Source organism: Peromyscus californicus, unplaced genomic scaffold (genome assembly GCF_007827085.1).
Source record: "Peromyscus californicus insignis strain IS unplaced genomic scaffold, ASM782708v3 Scaffold_9__1_contigs__length_137607984, whole genome shotgun sequence".
NCBI classification, from domain to species: Eukaryota; Metazoa; Chordata; class Mammalia; order Rodentia; family Cricetidae; genus Peromyscus; species Peromyscus californicus.
Window position 1 is genome coordinate 38,702,947 of NW_026294617.1, and position 19,647 is coordinate 38,722,593.

Genomic DNA, 19,647 nt, shown 5'->3' on the forward strand with positions numbered 1-19,647 from the left:
TCCATTTACCTTTGAATTTCATGATTTCAGGTTTTTGCTTTTTTGTTTTTATTTGTTTTCTTTGGGGGGGGTTGCTAGTTTTTTTTTAAGCAGAGTAATATTCCATTGTGTAAATGTATGACATTTTCTTTATTCATTCATTAGTTGATGGGTATCTAGGCTGCTTTCAATTTCTGCCTATTACGAATAGAGGAGCAATGAACATGGTTAAGAAAGTATCTCAATACTGGAATATAGAGTTCCTTGGATATATGACCAAGAGTGATATCCCTGGATCTTGAGGTAGCTTCCTGAAGAACTGCCACACTGATTTCCATAGTGCCTGGACGAGTTTGCACTCCTACCAGCAATGGATGAGTGTTCCCCTTACTCTACATCCTCTCCAGCATGAGCTGTCATTACTTTTGTTAATATTGGCCATTCTTACTGCTGTAAGATGTTTTGATTTGCATTCCTTTGATGACTAAGGATGTTGAACATTTCTTTAAGAGTTTCTCTGCCATTTGCATTTCATCTTTTGAGAATTATGTTTAGATTTGTACCTCATTTTTAAATTGGGCTGTTTTCTTGATGTGTAGTTTTTGAGTGTGTGTGTGTGTGTGTGTGTGTGTGTGTGTGTGTGTGTGTGTGTGTGTGTTTATGTATACATATGTATGTATACATACATATACATGTGTAGTTGCTAAAATTTTTCCCATTTCTGTAGGATACCTCTAGTACAAAGGATGGCATCCTTTTCTGTACAGAAGCTTTTCAATTTCATGAGGTCCAGTTGATTTCTGATCTTAGTGCCTATGCTGTTGGTGTCCTGTTTAGAAAGTCTTTCCCTGTACCAGTGAGTTCAAGGCTATTCCCCACTCTGCTCTATATTTATTTTTTCTTAAAAAACATTCAACTAATTTTTTTTTACAAATTGAAATAAGATGTTCCTGGCATTGTTCTTACAAAAAAAGAAAGGAAGGTAGAAAAAAAAGAAAAAAAGAAAAGGAAATCAGGAATCTGCTTTAGTGTGGTAGGGGAGTGATTAAGATATTTCCCTTCTAGGATGCTCTATGTGATGCCAAAAATATTCAAAAACAACTTGGTGAGTACCAACGAAGTTATGATTTTTTTCCCCTCAAGAAGAATATTATAGACCTCTGCTGTCCTTGGATATGGGGGATGGGACACAATATGTTCACACACGAATAGGTCATCTTCAGATACAAATGATTGGCATGAATTTCAGAATGTCAAACTGTACTTTAGTTTTCCTCCATGCTTCTGTCTTACAATTTATTTTTATTTTTTTTTGTGCATTAGTGTTTTGCCTATGTGTGTGTCTGTGTAAGGGTGTCAGATCTCTTAGAACTGAGTTAGACAGTTTTGAGTTGCCATGTGGGTGCTGGGAATTGAACCAGGTCATCTGGAAGAGGTGCCAGAGCTCTCAACCACTGAGCCATCTCTTCCGTCCTTTCCATGCTTCTTAGAAAGTTTGTGACACCTTTATTTGAGTTACTTTCGTGATCTTTTTGTGTAGAAAGTAATTTATACTTTGTTTCTTAAATTTCCATAACCTCAGCTGCTATTTGCCAGCAAGTATGTCACCTGATGACTGAGACAGATCAACATGATTAGTCATAGTGTATTCCATATTGATGTTTAGTAATCAGAGGAGGATCAAAGCATTAGACTTGCCTTGTGTATGTGTGTGTAGCTGTGCATACATTCTATTTCCTACTGACTTGAAAAGGCTTGGTCAGCTGTCATTCCTAGGCTTCTAACTTACATATAGTAGTTGAGTGTTCTTTCAGTCTGCAAACATGGTAATACATGTGTGCTTATCCCCTGCAGAAGTCCAGCACTACTTCAGAGACCTAAATAATACAAATTTCAGGAATTATAGATCAAAGGAATGATATTAATTTAATGATATTAAAGATCTGTGGTTGGTTTGATGGTTCCTGAGCATGGACTTTTGAGGACTAAGAACCATGTGGATACTGGGAGAAGATAAGTTGGACTCCCGATGACCCCAAAGTGGGATTCTGGGCAACTGTTCTTAGTTCCAATCATATAATGACAGGGTTGTACTTAAGAGAGTAATGAGAATATCTTCTTGGGACCTTACTCTAAAAAGCTAGAGTCTTACTGAAGTGGTCAGATATAGATACCATAGCAGATGTACTCAGAAAATTGTGTTTCACCATGTCTAGATGAATTTAACTAATAAATGAACCCAAGCAATTTTCTGCTTGTGTGTGTGTGTTTCTTTTTTTCATTTTATTTAAATAGTTTTTTCCCTACAGTATATCCTGATTATGATCCCCCTCTTTCTACTCCCTCCAGTTCCTCCCCACTGCCTTTCCTATCTAGATCCAACCCTATTCTGTCTCTCTTTAGAAAACGAACAGGTATCTAAAGGATAATAGTAAAATATAATAAGCTAAAACAAAAGCAAACAAATCATAATATGACAAAAACAAACAAAGAAGAGAGACCAAGGAAAGGCACAAGAAACAATTATAGACACAGAGACCCACTCCTTTGCACACTTGGGAATCTCATAAAAACATAAAACCAAAAGCTTTTAGACACACACACACACACACACACACACACACACACACACACACACGCACAGAACCTGTAGGTATTGGTGAAATTATTAAGGCCACTCCATGTAGTTAAAAGGGAGGTTTATTTTGTGGGGTAACTTACAAGTGAAGGGATAGTTTACAGGGTCTGGGAAAGGTGTGGCGCAGTCTGGCGGTGTTCTCTGGAGAATTCTGCTCTGTCTACCTCCAGCGTCCTATCCGGATCTCAGGTCTTCAGGGTCCTCCCTTGGCCCCGCCTTGTAGGCGTGACGGTTACCGAAGCCTCAATGGGGGTTGGAACTTCCAGATCAAAGCTGGAATGGCTACCCACTGCATATAGGGTAAAAATAAATAAATAATATAAAATGGAAATGAAATACAAATTTTAAAAAGCCCTGACCTGACATGAGACAAAGAACCTCTAAAGATGCCGTTGAGTTCATATTTTGTTGGCCATATACTTATTTTCAGGTGGAGAATAGAGGACTCCACCATGCCATGTAGAATACATTTGGTTTCAGTATCTCATAACAACTACAAAGATACATTTTCCTTTAGATTTGTTATGGGGCGATTTTAAGTCACTAGTCCTTAAAGAATAAGTACCTATGGGCATTTAGGTACTTTGACCCCTGGCATCACATTTGGAAGTATCTACTCCAATGGGGATGCTCTGGCCTTGGGGTCCGATCACTGGAGTTTAGGCATGTTTTTGTAGCAGCCCAGGCCTGACATGTGCTACATTCTTAATATGGTTAGTATTGGTGTACTTCTACCTAAATTACATATTTATCCCTTCTCTTGGTTAGAAATATATTTATTTTTTCCGAAGCACACTAAAATGGTTTCACACAACTATAATATAGCACCTTTTTTTTATTGTGAGACAGTAGTAAAATAATTACACAGGAAACTTATTATTTCCTGACAATTAAGTCTTGGGAAAATCCAGGTATGGTGAGAAACTAGGCTTATTTTTCCTGTAATTATCACTGCAAGCTTCCATAAAATAACCTCTGTAACCAGAACATAAAGTTCATGTATATCTGTCCATATTGATTAATGTTCTGAAAGCCAAAGTATATTAAATTAAAACTGATTAATAGAAGTTAACTAGCTTTATTCTACATGTAGTTGGTTGGCATTATATTTGCTATTGACATGGAATATTTTCATTGAGTATACCTTACCATCTAGTCTTAGTAGGTATTAAAATTTCCTCAGATTACATGGCTGAATGCAGTTTTTAGATCACTGTGATAACACTTCATTAAGAAGCCCTGGGTGGCCTAGAGAGATGTCTCAAGAGTTTAAGAGCACTGGCTGCTCTTCCAGAGGTACTGAGTTCAATTCCAGCACCCACATGGTAGCTGACAACCATCTATAATGAGATCTGGTGCCCTCTTCTGGCCTGCAGGTATATATGCAGGCAGAACACTAGATATATATAAAATAAAGTTTGGAGAAAAAAAAGATCTTAAAAAAAAAAGAAGCCCTGGGAATTTTATATGTGATGAAGATGCACTATGTCCTCTTTCTCCACTGGACTTGGGTAGTGCCTGTGATGGAGAGTCACATGTTAGAGACTCTTCCCTACCCAGAAAAGCATTTATGCCCTTCTAGTACCTAAAAGGTCATTTGAGAAACTCTTCGCTGAGAGGCTTGCTGTTGGTAACATTTGTAGTCTGAAGAAGTCATCAGTAGTCTGCACACATGGGGGATTGGGAGAAATCGCATTGAATGTGGTCTGAGATCTGTAAGTTCTATATTCAGAAGCTCAAATCAAGCACTTGGAGTTACAGACTGTCTTAATTTTGTTTTCCAGGGCCAGCCAGGGGACCAGGCTGCTCTCTTTACTGCACAAGCACGGCCCTCCCCTCAGCTCCCTCAGTATCCAGGGCTGCAGCAAGCACAGGTACCCACATTGGCTTTGAAGCAGAGCTGCTTCATTGATGTCTTAATGGTGTTAGTTGGGGATCAAGGAAACTGGTTATCAACTAGATCTAGAATGTACTTACTTCTGCTTCATGATTTCAGATCAGTAATTGTTGAATAAGTCTCAGGATTGACCAAAAAAATTCCTCAGTTAGAAATGTAAATAAATTCAGACTTCTTGTCTGCTGATGAAAGATCTTGAAGCACTTAATCCAAGGCAGTGGCACATACCTGTAATGTGCACCCAGGAGGCAGAGGTAGGAAGATCAAGGCCAGCCAGGCTTGCATAGTTAAGACCCTATCTCAACTAATTAATTAATTAATTAATAATCTCAGAGTTATTTATGATATAATATATTATGGCATAATTTGTTGTAGAAATTTTATATTCAAAGGTAACTTCTGTGAGGAATCACAGTAGAACAAGATAATGGGTCTTTAAATCAGGTCGCAATACAGGTGTTGTTGACTCAGTAGCTGTATGACATGTGTTTCTCTTGTAAGATCAAGAGAAAAGATGTAGGATTCAAGGTGATGTATGGGATTAACATACTATCACATACACAGTAAATGCTGAACAAATGGTGCACTTACCTTTAAACAAGGCAGGCTTTTAGCCACGCCCCCTCGTAGTTTTATTATTTCTGCTTCCTTACACCCTTATGCCTTTCCTCTTATACAAGAAGGTCTGGTGTGACAAGACTTGTATTGGGGCTGGCAGTTCATTCCATGTAGACGGCTGAAAGGAGACCCATGATTGGCTCACACAGGTCCTGAGTCTGGGTTCCTGGAGGCTGTTGCATGTTTATTATGTATTACTCTTGTCTTCAGAGTCACAGTCCTTAAACTGCTTTAATATGTAGTGTTTCGAGGATACAGAGAGTAGACAGCATTCTGTTCAGTGAATTGTATCTTCTGATCCAGAAAACACCATGTTTGTCTTTTACATGGGTGTCAAGGTTTAGAGAAATAGGTACTTGTATTCATGGGAAAGTGTACTCTGTTAGCTTAATGTTCACTGGGCTGGGACACCTTGTTTGGCCAACTTTGGAGATGATATTGCTTGGGTTTTGTTGGATGTTGCTGCCATCTGTGCACTGAATGTGTAGATACCATGCTGATTATTTCTATATAGAAAGATGCCTTTCCTAGCCTCGAAATAAGCAACTCAACTTAAAAGCCAAATAAATATTCACCTATTTTGAACTAGAGATTTCCGCAAAATCATTGCCCAGCCAGTCTGGACTGTGGGTTTCTGGCTAGATTTCTTGCCTACAGAGCAGCCATCCTCATATTTTTGAGTCTTCAGAGTCTATGCAAACCATGAATTTCAGGTTGGACCTCCTGGGTTTATTTTCTTGCCCCTCTCCATTTCTTAGTGATGGGACCATGGATGCTCATTGGAGCATTGACTTCTTCCTTTGTGCCTTCCTGCAGACCATGCCCCAGGGCTACACAATGTATGGAACCCAGATGCCTTTACAACAGGCAGCTCAGCAGCAGTCTGGTGGTGTGGTCCTTTCCCCGAGCTACAACTCCAGGTCCTATCCAGCTGCACACTCCAGCCCAGCGCTGATGGAAAGACTCCGACAGCTTCAGCAGCAGCCAAGTGGCTACGCGCAGCAGCAGGCCTCACCATACCTGCAGCCCGTAGCTGGCTCTCAGAGGTGATACCTGTTGAAGTAATTGCAATAGTAAACCCTCTCGGCCTTGGCTTTGTTACACTTCTTCCAGGCATTTGACACTGTGACAGGTTTTTGAGCTCCTCTATTTGTGTCGTGACATCTCATTTTTATCAACATGCAGTAGAGGTTCCAAATTCCTTCATTTGAGAACACTATGATTTTTGACTCTCTTCTTCCATTGTGTGCTGCATAAGATTTTCAGATGATACCCATATGTTAGCTCTAGTGTTCTTTCTTTTCTCCTTTTTCTCAAAAGATTTTTTTTTTTTTATTAAAAGTGTCCAAGAAAACTATTGATCATTGTTAGCAGTGCCTTTACTAGAATTTGCCTGCTTGGAACCATACAGTGTATGTTGTAGTACTGATTGTAGATGGTGCTTGACCAAGTTTAATTACAACTTGGTTTCTATCTTTTCCACCTCAGTGATGACTCATGGTAGACTTTTCTGTTCTTTTAATTGCATCCCTTCCACACAGGGTGTGTCTGTGCTGCTCATTTGTAGCTGCTATCCATGCATGGCTAAATTTAAATGAATTAAAATTGGCTTAACATTTAGTTCTGCAGGCATATTAGTCACATTTCAAGTGCTCATTAGCCAGCTATGGCCAGCATGGCTAGCTTTGAGGTCCATGGTCTGTGCGGCGACATGGAGACATGGTGATTATGGTGGTTATGGAAACCCCATGTTCAACTAGATGCTCTGCTCTCTCTTGAAATTGTGTTGTTTGGTCCAGGGAGCCCTGTGGTTTTGTTTAGTTCTAAGATCTGATAATTGTGTAACTAGTCCTAGCAGCAAAAGGCCATTTTATGGGATGGCACCGATGAAAACTCATTATCATTTATCATATTTCCCAACCCCATTGGATAGTATAGTTCAGAAGAATTAGGTTTGTAGAGTTCTGCATTGTATAGTGGAGAGCAGCGTAGCTCCCGTGTGTTACTGTCAGAGACTACCCACATGTCTGCTCAACTACTCCCTGAAAATTAGGAAGGTGGATGGTAGCATATTACGGGAAATAAGTTAATTTGTAAAACATGCGTTACATTTGCCATCTTTATAATAAGTAGCGGCATAACAAAGCTCAATAACTTGAGCTTCAGGGCCCAAAAATTCTGGGTTCAAATCCCACCTCTGTCATTTGTTTTCTGGGTGACCTTAGTTTTTTCTCTTATCTCCATTCCTTCATTTTTAAAGTTAGATAAGAAAACTACTGACCTCACACAGGGATATGTAAGGAGTAATGAAATACTATTGTTCAGCCTTTCCACTTGTGGCCTGCTCCAAAGTAAATAGTAACTTATTTCGCTTACTGCTAACAACTATTTTTTTAGAAGTAATTTCTGTATGATTGCTACTTGGTCTGAAGTAGTATGCTTACTATCTTCTTCTTCTTCTTCTTTTTTTTTTTTCCAATGTGGTCAGATCTGTTTTCTGATCCTCTGGCCTTTTCCCATTTTTAATTGTACACATGATTATTGAACACGAATTGTTTCTTGGTGGATGTGTGTAAAATGCTGGAGGCACTGATTGACACTTCAATGGTACGCCTGGTTCCTGAACACAAGTTGCATTATTCTTTGCCAGACTGAACCACCAGGCTCTACAGCAGAGCCCTCTGGTGGGCGGGGGAATTGATGCTGTGCTGACTCCCGCACATCCCAACCTCCCCTCGGTGCCCCTGCCTCAGGACCCAATGAGGCCCAGACAGCCGCAAGTTCGACAGCAGCAGAGACTCCTCCAGGTATGGGGCAGGGAGGTGAGGGCAATGCCATCCCTTCCAGTAGTGCAGATGCAGCGTTTTCATAATGAAAGCCACTTCAGGTTGAGGTATTCCGTTCCAAGGAGCCCTGTGTATTTGACACTAGCAACTTAGCTAGTACACTGTAGTTCCAAGAAGGTAGAATTTTCTTCTCTCTGTACCTGCCAGACCATGAGCAGGAGACTCCATTTTACAGAACCATTTCCTTTCCCCGAAACTTCAGGTGCGGGGGTGGGGAGGCACATAGATGCCTTAGTTTAAATGTGAACCTCAGCTTGCCTAGTTGCTAATTGACTAAGGGCCTATGATTTGAACGCAAAATTTCATATACATGAGGGAGAAACAGACAGGAGCAAACACAGTTTTCAGCCATTTCTTCGATGTTCATGACATTGTGTTTCTACCACACTCTACTCTACTTAAGCCATGGCTTAGAGAAGCAGAGGTGACATAATTCAGAAGGTTCTGTGTTAGAATCCAGAAAGGTATCACTTTTTGTTCGATATAAATACTTGAGACTTCTAGGTAAACAGTTCCTCCCTTCAGCACATTCTTATTTCTTATTTCCTTGTTCCAGCATTATTGTGGTTGGAGGATGTGGCTCATTGGTAAAGCACCTTCCTAGCATGCACAAGGCCCTGGGTTTAATCCCCAGCACTAGAATGAAGGATGAAGGGAAGGCTGGCAGGCTGGCTATTATGTTAAATCTGTGCCATTTTTTTTTTCATTATTAACAAGTGATGTTTTTGTGTTGGAGATTTCTTGATAAGACTGTTAAAGTGGAGTCTCATTTCTAGTCCAAAATGAGGTGCAGCTTTATTTTATGTACCTACATAGAAATACTGGGAAATGTGGAATCTGGTGGAACTGGGTATGCACAAGGGAAGAACTGTCTATGTTCTGTGAGATAAACAGGCAAGAAAGCAGTCATGCAGAAAGGAACACAAAGGAAATTGTGTATCTCAAATTTCCCATTGGATAGAGAGAAGGAAAAGAATAGCTCCCCTAAGAATTTCAGTCATAAGCCCAAGTGAAGTGGAAGTCTCCATCTAGTATGATCTGCAGAATTGTAGTGGATTGTATCAAAAGGTAACAAAAAGTCAAGACAAGCCCTCTAGAACTGAGCTCTGGTTTATAAGGTAGCCATGATCACATTCTCATTGTGGATATACTGTTTTAAAAGTTGTGATACATTACTCATAATATATGATAACTGATTTGCATGAGTCTAGCCTACCAATGTGTAGTCCTATTCATTGTATAGATGCTATTGCCAAGGTGGAAAAAACAAAAACAGAAAACATACTCTTGAATTTTGGCATTAATAAAATGGAAAGATTTATTTACCCATGCATCAGGATTAAATAAGAAAACTCAAGTAAAGCACTGGTTTGATGTTCTTTACAATATTTTTACTAAGATAACTATTAAGCAGAGAATGATATATTCTTAAGCCACCTTTCTACAAGTTTGGAGATATTTTTCAGGACAGCTATTTGAATGTCTCTGTGTTAAAGATTTGTTACTTCCAACTCACCAAGGAACCTTGCTGCATTGCTTACTTACCACACTCTGCCTTCCGAGGGCATTTTCAAGGTTGCAAATAAGTCATTTCCTGACTAGGTAACATGAACCTTTTTCCCTGTTAGTGCATGCCCCAATAATATTTCTTATCAACAATATCTCAACAATAGAGAAAGGAAGGTGATTTGTTCCTGTGTCTGAACTACATTCATTCCTCTTTTTTTGATTGGCTATTGGCATAAAGGAAAAAGTCAGCAATTGAGAAGTTGAGTTCATCTTTCTTGAAAGATTTTTGCAGAGAACCAAAGTGAATGGTGGCTTCATATTGCAATGCTTCTCGTTCAACCTACATTGCTCATTTTGAGACTCACCCTCTCTGGACCTCTGCTAGGATGCCAAATCTATAAGTACTGCAGATCTGGCAGTAGCAACTTATTGTTTTCACTCTTTAAAAAAGTAATTTGGGGAATAATATGTAGACAAAGTTGAAAAATGCCTATGATGAAAGTCTAGTCGGGTCATCAGAATGAAGTATTTGGATGGAGTAATTAAAGGCCAATGAGAGAAAATACTTTTTTTTTTTTTTTGCCTTCCCACCTGGTGCATACATTGATTCTTCTGTGACTTAGAATTGTTTTCCAAGAGCTATGTATTTGAGCCAACTTAGTCTGGACATGCTTTCTAGTTTTGTGCTGGTAATTTATCTCAGAAACTCTATGGGATAGTTTATATCCTATAAAAAATAAAAGTGGACTCCACAGGGGTCCCCCAAGAACCATAGAGAAGAGAGTTCCTGAATGCTGCTTGTAGCACCTGGCAGTATGAAATAGGTAGCTTGTGGGGGGCCAGGCAGAGGGTGTGAACAAAGCCGAAACAGTAAGTGCACAGGGTGACCCTGGACAGTGAGCACTGGCTGCCAGAGGAAGAGAACTTGAGTGTGGGGTGGTCTGAGGAGACTTCCTGGAGGAACAGAGTCGTATCTTACACTTGAAGGAAGAGCAAGGTTTGCCAAAGTCAAGATGGAAGATGAAAGGTTACAGTCTTGCTTCACATAATGCCATTTCTGTCAGTGACTGGCTGATGGGACAGTGGTCCCTTCCGATTTTAGTGCAGCTAAAAACCTCCTTTACCTCATGACGTCATAGCCTTCATTAACATCACAGCATCATCACAGCACACTGCAAATGTGTTTGGACATTTCTGGCGTAAGGAGTTGTGACCCCACTGCCAATTATTTAAAGGCATCACGGTAGTTAACGTGAAGTGCTTAATACTAGAAAAGAGTCATCTCCCCCCCCCCCCCCCCCCCCCCCCGTGTGTCTGCTTATTCCCTGCACTCTGTATTGTTATTTTGGAGTATAACTCTACTTACTAAAATACCTTTCATTATTAGAGATGTACCTCAGCAGTCGAGCACTTGCTTAGGATGCATGAGACCCTGGGTTGAATGATGAACACTAGGGGGAAACAGTTCACGGTAAAACAGTATGCTTGCTGTGTCTTAGCAGCAGCAGCCTTAGGCACCTTGTGTTTTTCATGCCTCTAAATTGCATCATTTATCTTGTGCCTAATTCAATCTTATTTCATTTTGGTCATCGTGGCCCTAGTAATAAGCTATCCAGTGTATCATACAGCCCAGGAATGTGGTTGGCTACACTACCTATGTTTTTCTAAGTACATCATACAGTGTTCAGACAATGCAAGAATCACCCATGACACATTTTTGAGAATATATCCCCCATCATTTTGCTGCAATGGAATGGATAAAAATGTATAGTAGTAAAGGCTATTCAGACGTGTCCTAGCCCCACAATTTCAAGGGTCTACCATAATCTTTTTCTTTCTTTCTAGATGCAGCAGCCCCAGCAGGCCCCCCAGCCCCAGCAGCCCTCACAGCCCCAGAGTCAGGCCCTTGGTCTCCAAGCAATGCAGCCCCAGCAGCCTTTGGTAAGGCCTGGTGTTTTGGAACCAGGATGTGGGTTTCTTCTTTAAAGCAGGTGCATTGTCCATAGCCATGAAATTTTCAGAATAAAGTATGCCTGACCAGTTTCCCTATAACTCTGTCAGGGTTTTGTTGGTATAGTAGTTGGCATATTTTCTTTTTAATGAATAATTAATATACACTAATAAAAATTTCAATATTCAAATAAAAATTTTGCTTTAATAAATAACACCATTTTCCTTTTTGAAGAAAAAATGTAAAGCATTCAATGGATGAAAACCTTACCCGTGAGATATTAAGTCATTTTCTATAAACAGTAAAGAATGATTTCATATATATGTTAAGATTATCTTACTTAGTTTTTTTATAACATTCTTAGAAAGCATGAAAGTACTTTGTAAAATGTGGTCTTAATAATTAAACAAAATCTGTTTTTACCCAGTTAGTATTTTCTGCAAAATTTGCATGTTGTTCATACTCTACAGTCCACTTCTTTCAATTTTCAAACTGAATTTGGGAATAGGTACATAATATGGAGGTTTTGAGAGCTCCGGTGATTTTCAGTGGCTTGTTCTACCTGAGGCTTGCAGGTTGCTGTCCTCATTGCCACTGGGAAGCACCAGTGCAGGTGTGTGTCACCACAGGATTTGAAAAACAGCGTCACAGATCTGCAGTGAAGAAGGGTAGCACGGAGCCGTGGCAGCACGTTAGCCAGAGGGTTGGTAGAATGACTTGGTTTAGCTTTGACCCAAGCAGGATCCTACTGTGGTATCAGCTTGGTAAGGATTCCCCTAGCACAGAGCACATGCTGCTTTGGCTAGCTGAGTCCCCTTTTTGTAGTTCGTTCATACCAAGCTTCTAGCTTTTTCCAGTTTTGATTATTTTTGTTTTAAAAATATTTATGACATTTATTGCAATCTACTTCAGCGATTTTTTTTTTTTTTTTTTTTTTAAGTAGAGGCAGTGTGAAACTTGCTTCTTTGTCATTTGGAGCATAAAGCTAGTTAGGACTGCTTTTTAGAAATCCTGTTAAAAAAAAGACATTCAGATGGAATACTGCTCTTAGGCCCAGTGTTCCTCCTAGAAGTAAGTTCTAACTTGTTTTTGACATAGTTCAAACCCACAGAAAAGTTTTAGGAAGAGTACAGAGAATCTCCCTGAGTCCTTCACCTGTGCCCACTCAGTGCCGGGACGCCACATTTGCTTTACGATTCTCTTTCTTCCTTTAGTTCCAGCTTAGTGTTTCCTGATCTCCACATATCAGTAAGCTACAGCCATGGACCTCTTTAATGCTAAATATTTCGATTTGTTTTTTTTCCCTAGAGCAAGATGGGTGGCGGTGTAGTTCAGTTAGTAGAGTGCTTGCCTATCATGAGTGAGGCCCTGCACAACAAACAAACCCACAAACATCAAAGTCCCTGGCTGTGATTTCTGAAGTCAGGAAGTTGAATGCTGATGTGATATTATGATGTATAAATGGGTTTTTGCAGATTACAGCAGTGGTACTTTGGTGTCCTTCACTGCCTGTGTTTTCCTGGCTGTGCTTTAGCGTACACTCACTATTCAGCTTCCATGTCTGCTTTTCCCATATGGAGTTTGCAACAATTCCAAAGTGCCCCACACTTTGTCTTAGTGATGATAGGGTAGCTGTTTATTTTTTAAATGTTACTCAGCCTAATTTACTGCTTAATCTTGACATCAACCAGTTTACATATTGAAGAGATGCTGCAGTGACCCATCAGTGAATCACAAGAATATTTATAAGCGCTGTGGAGGTGATGTTTGATCGTTTTCCACCATAAAGTAATGTATAATGTATGGGAATGGTTTCAGCCGATCTGTCCTACTGCCCATTAGACACTCACTCACCAGTGTTGATAGTGACTAACTATGTCTTTCCATTTCTGCTGTAGAAGGAGAAACATGCTTACTTCCAATCCAAATGCTGTTTTGTTTTTATTGCCTGATATTCTACTCAAAGGGAGAACGTTCCCTTGGTTGTTTGTCTTTCTTTAAGTCATGTTTCAAATACAAAGAATGGTTTTTAAGATTTTATTTGTTTTAATTATCTGTATATTTGTGTGAGTAAAGTGCACACAGAGACGAGAGAAGGCATTGGAACTGCAGATAAAGGCAGTTGTCAGCTGCCTGAAGTGACTTGGGTGTTAAGAGCTAAACTCAGGTCATATGAAAGAGCAGTGTTGACTCTTAATGCTGAACCATCTCTCCATCCCCAGAAAGCATATCTTTAAAGTGAAATCTAGCATTTGACTCTTTGATTTAAAAATTTGCCACTACTAGGAACTGTTTACATCCTTCTTCCAGCTGTACTAAGTATTTGTTTTTATATAGCATCAGTTAGATGAAATTTGCTGATTTAAATAACCTAAGGCTAAAGATGTAGCTCAGTGAGAAGGGCACTTGCCCAGCATGTGCAAGACCCTGGGTTTGATCCCCGAGACTGTAAAACAATAAAAACCGTTCTTTCTGTTGAATAGGTTATTATGTCAGACAAGGAAAACTTAAGAGTAGTCTCAGTGTTTTCTTTCTCTACACAAGACATTCTAAAGGTGTTTTGACAGAAAACCAAAGTTTCTACAGATAGGTCGTGTTGAGTATTTGGAACATTTGATGGTAACTGGGAAAATCCTAACTCTTTCCATCCTAATATAAAACAGAGGTTCTCATGCTGTGGTGCTCTTGTTACTGCAGTGTTGTGTGTGATACTAATGGAAGGAACTATCACATAGTTAGGCCCTTCTAGTGATTTATGATGCACATGAGTCCTTTATTATTAAACGTAAGGGACCCAATAATTTGAGAATGATAACTTGTATAGCTAGCAGTTGCTAACAAGAAAATGTTTGTACAATACCATTTTAACAAAAACACAAACTTTAAATTTAGAACTACAATTATTATTGAATATATGATCATTGCTATGGGATAATGCTTTTGTACACTGGTTTAATAAAATGCTGATTGGCCAGTAGCCAGGCAGGTAGTATAGGCAGGATAAGCAGATAAGGAGAATTCCGGGGAGAGGAAGGCTGAATCAGGAGACGCCAGCCCACCGTCCATGGAGCAGCATGTAATGGCACACAGGTAAAGCCATGGAACATGTAGCAACATATAGATTAACAAAAATGGGCTGAGTTTAAGTGTAAGAGCTAGTCAGTAGTTAGCCTGAGCTAATGGCCAAGCAGTTTTAATTAATATAAGCCTCTGTGTGTTTACTTGGGTCTGAGCAGCTGTGGACTGGGTGGGACACAGGAAAACTTTCACTACAGTTAATTATTGCATATTTTAAACTTTTGATTCAGGTATGTAATTAAATGAAATATGCATGCTATGTTCCTCACAAATAATAAAATTCTGTATTTCGATTACCTATAGTTATTTATATTCTATATTTTTTCTTATAGATAATTTTATATTTTTTTGGGTGTGAGCCTAGCCTTTAATGGCTGAGCCATCTTTCCAGCCCAGATAATTTTAAACATTCAGTTACACAGATACATAGCTGCCATCCTAAGATATGCCATTGTTACTTTAAAAAGAAATGGCTTTAGGAGCTGAGGATATGGCTCATTTGGAAAAGTCCTTGGCATAAAAGCATGAGAATCTGACTTCAGATTCCCAGCACCTACACACAAAAGGCCAGGCTTGGCAGTGTGGGCCTGTAACTCCACCACTGGGCAAGTGGAAACAGCAGGATTGCCAGAGCTCACTGGCTCATCAGCCTAGCCATTGGTGAACTCTAGGTTCAAAAATATAAGGGAGAAAGTGACAGAGAATAATGTTGGGTGTTAACCTCTGCCCTCTACAGTAGGCTTTGTATTTGGGGGTTAGGTTGAGGGTTGGGTGAGTGATTTTCTTCTACCTGTTACTAAATCTTACCTCAGTTCATACATAATATGATATATGATATCTTGGTTACTTCTCTGTTGGTGAGAAGAGACACCATGATGAAGGCAACATAAAACATTTTGTTGGGGACTTGCATACAGCTTCAAAGGCTGAGTCCGTGACCGTCATGGTGAGATGGCCTGCAGCTATCAGGCAGACATGGGGCTAGAATAGTAGCTGAGTGCTAACATCTGATCTGCAGGTCAGAGGCAGAAAGAGAACAGAAGACTGGGTCTGGCATGAGCTTTTGAAATCTCAAAGCCCACCCCCAGTGACATATCTCCTCCAAAAAAAGCTACCCCTCATAATTCTTCATAAACAGTCCAAACATATGAGCCTTTGGAGACCATTCTTATTCAAACCACACATTTGAGAACTATAAAAGGACTTATTGAAGGTCTAACACTAGCTCTGGTCATAGCATGTGCTGCATAATTCCTGGTGGATGGCAGTACCAAATGCTTCAGCTTTAGTAGTTGTTTGGTAAAGGGTAAACAAAGAAGCATAATTCTGTTACTCAACTGTATTTCTAGGTCTGGAAGGAAAATTTCTTTAAACCTCCCAGATGTCATTTAAAAAGCAGCAACAGAGGTATGCAACGTCAATGAGATAATCCAATGACTGACTAGCATGGAGGCATAGCCCATCAGAGGGAACTTGACACGTTTGTACTCAGATCATAGTTCTGTAACTATTTACTTCAGTTATAGTGTGTAAAGAACATGCAAATTTTATAACAATTTCTAAGGCAGTACTGGTGGTTTTTAATGATATAGATTGTATTTTATCCACTGGCTTTAACATATTTCCTTCCCAAGGACTGAGCAGGTAATTCAGAACATGGAAGATGACATTTTTCCTCATTATGCTCGTGAGAAAGTAATTTAAGAGAAATAAAAGTATTAATAGTAAATTTAACGAGATATGTAGTGGGTGGTTTACTTTTTTTTTTTTCCTATTTGGCAGAATGCTTTAAGTTCTCATTAAGACACAGTATTGTTTCCATAGAGAGCAGTCTCTCCTAAATAATTCAAGCAGGAGTTATAGCACAGGGACCAAATGGTGTGTGTGTGTGTGTGTGTGTGTGTGTGTGTGTGTGTGTGTGTGTGTGTGTCTTAAGAAGGGCTAGGAAACTTAAAATGTTCAGATCTAAGTGTTCAATTTCAGCATTAGAAATTATAGGCATGCATGGTTTATACTGTTAGACATTCACATCATCATAATTCTTTCTTAGGTATACGTTATATAGTACTCTTGTGCACCTATGATATTTATTTATTTATTAGTTCTGAGCCTAGCCTTTAACAACTGAGCCTTCTCGTCACCACCACCCCCCCCTTTTTTGAGACAGCATCCCACTATGTAGTACTGGCTCTCCTGGATTTCACTATTAGCTCAGGCTGGCCTCTGACTAACAGAGATGCCTGCCTCTGCCTCCTCAATACTGGAGTTAAAGTATGTGCTACTACACTTGGATATACACATACTTTTAAAAGATGGTGATGATGATGTAGTCGTGTTTTTACAATTGCTGAACCATTCCTCTGCTGGTAAAAATTTGGACTGTTGCTAGTTTCAAAATTAATACTGTTAAAGGTATTTTGGTATGCATTCTATACCTCTTTTTGGTTGTCACATAATAGAAAACAAGTTAAAAATATTTTTAACTACTTGTGTATGTCAATAACAAGGGCACAAGGCCTCAGCAAACTTAAGAAAAAAATTCACATTTCCTTTTTTTTTTGGTTTTTGAGACAGGATTTCTCTGTGTAGCTTTGTGCCTTTCCTGGAACTCACTTGGTAGTCCAGGCTGGCCTCGAACTCACAGAGATCGCCTGGCTCTGCCTCCCGAGTGCTGGGATTAAAGGCTTGTGCCACCACCGCCCGGCTTGACATTTCCTTTTTGATTGCTTTCACTGAGATTCACTGTTTTTGTTTTTTTTTTTTTTTTTTTTGGTTTTCAAGGCAGGGTTTCTCTGTGTAGTTTTGCGCCTTTCCTGGAACTCACTTTGTAGACCAGGCTGGCCTCCAACTCACAGAGATCTGCCTGCCTCTGCCTCCCGAGTGCTGGGATTAAAGGCGTGCACCACCACCGCCCGGCGAAATTCACTATTTTTTAAACACCTTGGATTCTAGTCATAATAAACATCTCTAGCAGATCCAGCTCTTGGTTCGGGCCTGCTCCCCCATTCAGTTCCTGTCTTTGGAGAAGAGGGTGATGAGCTGGCTGCTGAGGAGAGGTGAGCTTGAACTCCTCTGGGGTTCTGATTAATGCTGCATGAAGGGACCAGTAAGTAGCACTTACCACCCTCTTGGTGACTTGCCCTGCCATTCACTGTCTGCCAATGGTTACAGTGGAGTTCAGTAAGTGCTTACTTGGTATATTCAGTAGAGGCCAGCACCCTGTCAGGTGTTAGGCAGCATGCCATGGAAGTCTCTCCACTGTACTCTTTGCCATCAGGGGACAGAGAATCATAGGAAATGGCTGAAGGACAGTGTTGTACATGGCAAGTAGCATATGGTGGTGTTATCTTTTTAGTTGAAGAGCTTCAGAGGTTGTATTGGTTTGCTAGGACAGTCATACAAAGTTCCCTATTCTGGGAACTGGAAGTGAAAGATCCTGAGTCAACAGTATTGGTTCCTGCTGCGTGTTGGTGGGTGAGCCTGTGCCATACCTCTGCTCCAGCTTCTCACAGTGCACTAGCTGTCGTTAGCATCCAGGCTCTGTTCCAGCTTCACACGGCATTCTCGCGGTTTGCACCAGTGCGCCCATGTTTCCCTTTTGATGACGATGCCATTCATGTTGTATTAGATTCCATTATAATAAGTGCATTTTGACTTGGTTGCTTCTGGAAAGGCCGTCTGTCCAAGTGAGGTCACAATCTAAGGTCCTGGGGTTTAGGACTGTAGCTTTTTTTATTTTGAATGATATAATTGAAACCCTAACAGAGATCAAAAGATAGAGAAATGTGGGGAGCCCATGGTGGAAAGCTTGCATGTAAGTGACCTTGAAAGGCAGTATTGATCTCTTACTTTTGACTGTTACCTTTCTTGGTCCCCTTTAGTTGGTAGCATTAGGGCATGGTAGACAGTGACTACCAACACCCTTGGCCAAGTTGATCACTGTGATAAAATGTTTTTAAGGTCAAAATTGCCTTAGGACAGAAATTGCCACCTCTTTAAGTTGTCATCAGGAAACTTTTCTGTGAAATGAAAAGTTAAGAAAAGCCCATGGCTATCAGTTAAGTGTGGTGACAACTTAGTGGCCATGCTTGTGTCATTTGCCTTCTGTGAAGGAAGGACAGCTAACAGTGGACTCTGCCCGTTCTGGGGAAATGTGTGTGGTGGCCCAATCTGTGTCATAGTTTTAGTTGTTGACTTACAGTCTTTTTAAGGTTCATAGGTTATGATTAAATTACTTTCAACTCCATTTAACAGATGTAGTTCATCTTTTCTTTAAAGCTGCTTCCAACGTTTAAGGAAATATTATTCACACTATGCTACTAAGCATTTTCTTTTCATTTTACAGTCTTAATTAGGTGACCTCAACAGTGGTCCTTAGGTAAGGATACCATTGTATTGCATTTTGCCTTTCAAAAATAGACACAACAGCAGCAATAGTTCATGGTTACTGTAATTTTGACCACAGGCAAAAGTGTTATACTCGTCTTCCTCAAGGAATTCATATGTTCTGTTCAGAGAAATTAAGATAGTTATCAGAATGCCCTTGGGATTCAGAAGCCAAATGACACAACTCTAATCTGTATCATGAAAATATTAGTAGTAAAGGTTCATAGTCCTTTGTATTTGTTGCCCAAATTCAAATACCTCCGAAAATGCAAGCGTAAACAGCAAAAGCTGACTAAAACAGACATTCAGCTCTTTCCGTGTTTCCCATGTAAAGCAGCCATGTGGATGCCTGACTGCCTAAGTGCAGTGTGTGGGAAGGGCTAAAGCTTCATGACATGGGGAGAGTTAACCTTTGACATACACTGAATTCAAACACAGCTGTCCCAAATAGGTGGGACAAATTTAGGGTGGTCGATCCTACATCAGGATGAAGTGTGGCAATATGTGTTTATAGTTCCTAGTAGAGTGCATGGCATGGAGAAGGAATTGTTAAAGAGGATTCTGGATAAGCATAGAAACAGTTGACTTAAAAAGAAAGCACTTACCTTTCTGACTTTTCCATATAAAAGGATGAATTTTATTCTGTTTTCCCAGAACTGTATGTGGAGGGGGGGAGGATATAACACTGGTATTAGAAATGGCCTATCAGCTTTAGGTGTCATATACACTTAAGAGTCAACTTGGC

At 39.9% G+C, this 19,647-nt stretch overlaps 1 protein-coding gene across 9 annotated transcripts in view; it reads left to right on the forward strand.

The window, feature by feature from the left end:
• Positions 1-19,647, forward strand: part of Med12l (mediator complex subunit 12L) — a 341,599-nt gene that overhangs the window by 314,800 nt on the left and 7,152 nt on the right. For 8 of the 9 annotated variants that reach the window (XM_052732026.1, XM_052732028.1, XM_052732027.1 and 5 more), the window contains 4 exons: positions 4,402-4,491; positions 5,949-6,178; positions 7,783-7,939; positions 11,333-11,428. In XM_052732026.1, the coding sequence (XP_052587986.1) occupies positions 4,402-4,491; positions 5,949-6,178; positions 7,783-7,939; positions 11,333-11,428 (573 nt within the window). The remainder of the gene's footprint in view (positions 1-4,401; positions 4,492-5,948; positions 6,179-7,782; positions 7,940-11,332; positions 11,429-19,647) is intronic. The other variant, XM_052732033.1, reaches the window with a different exon arrangement.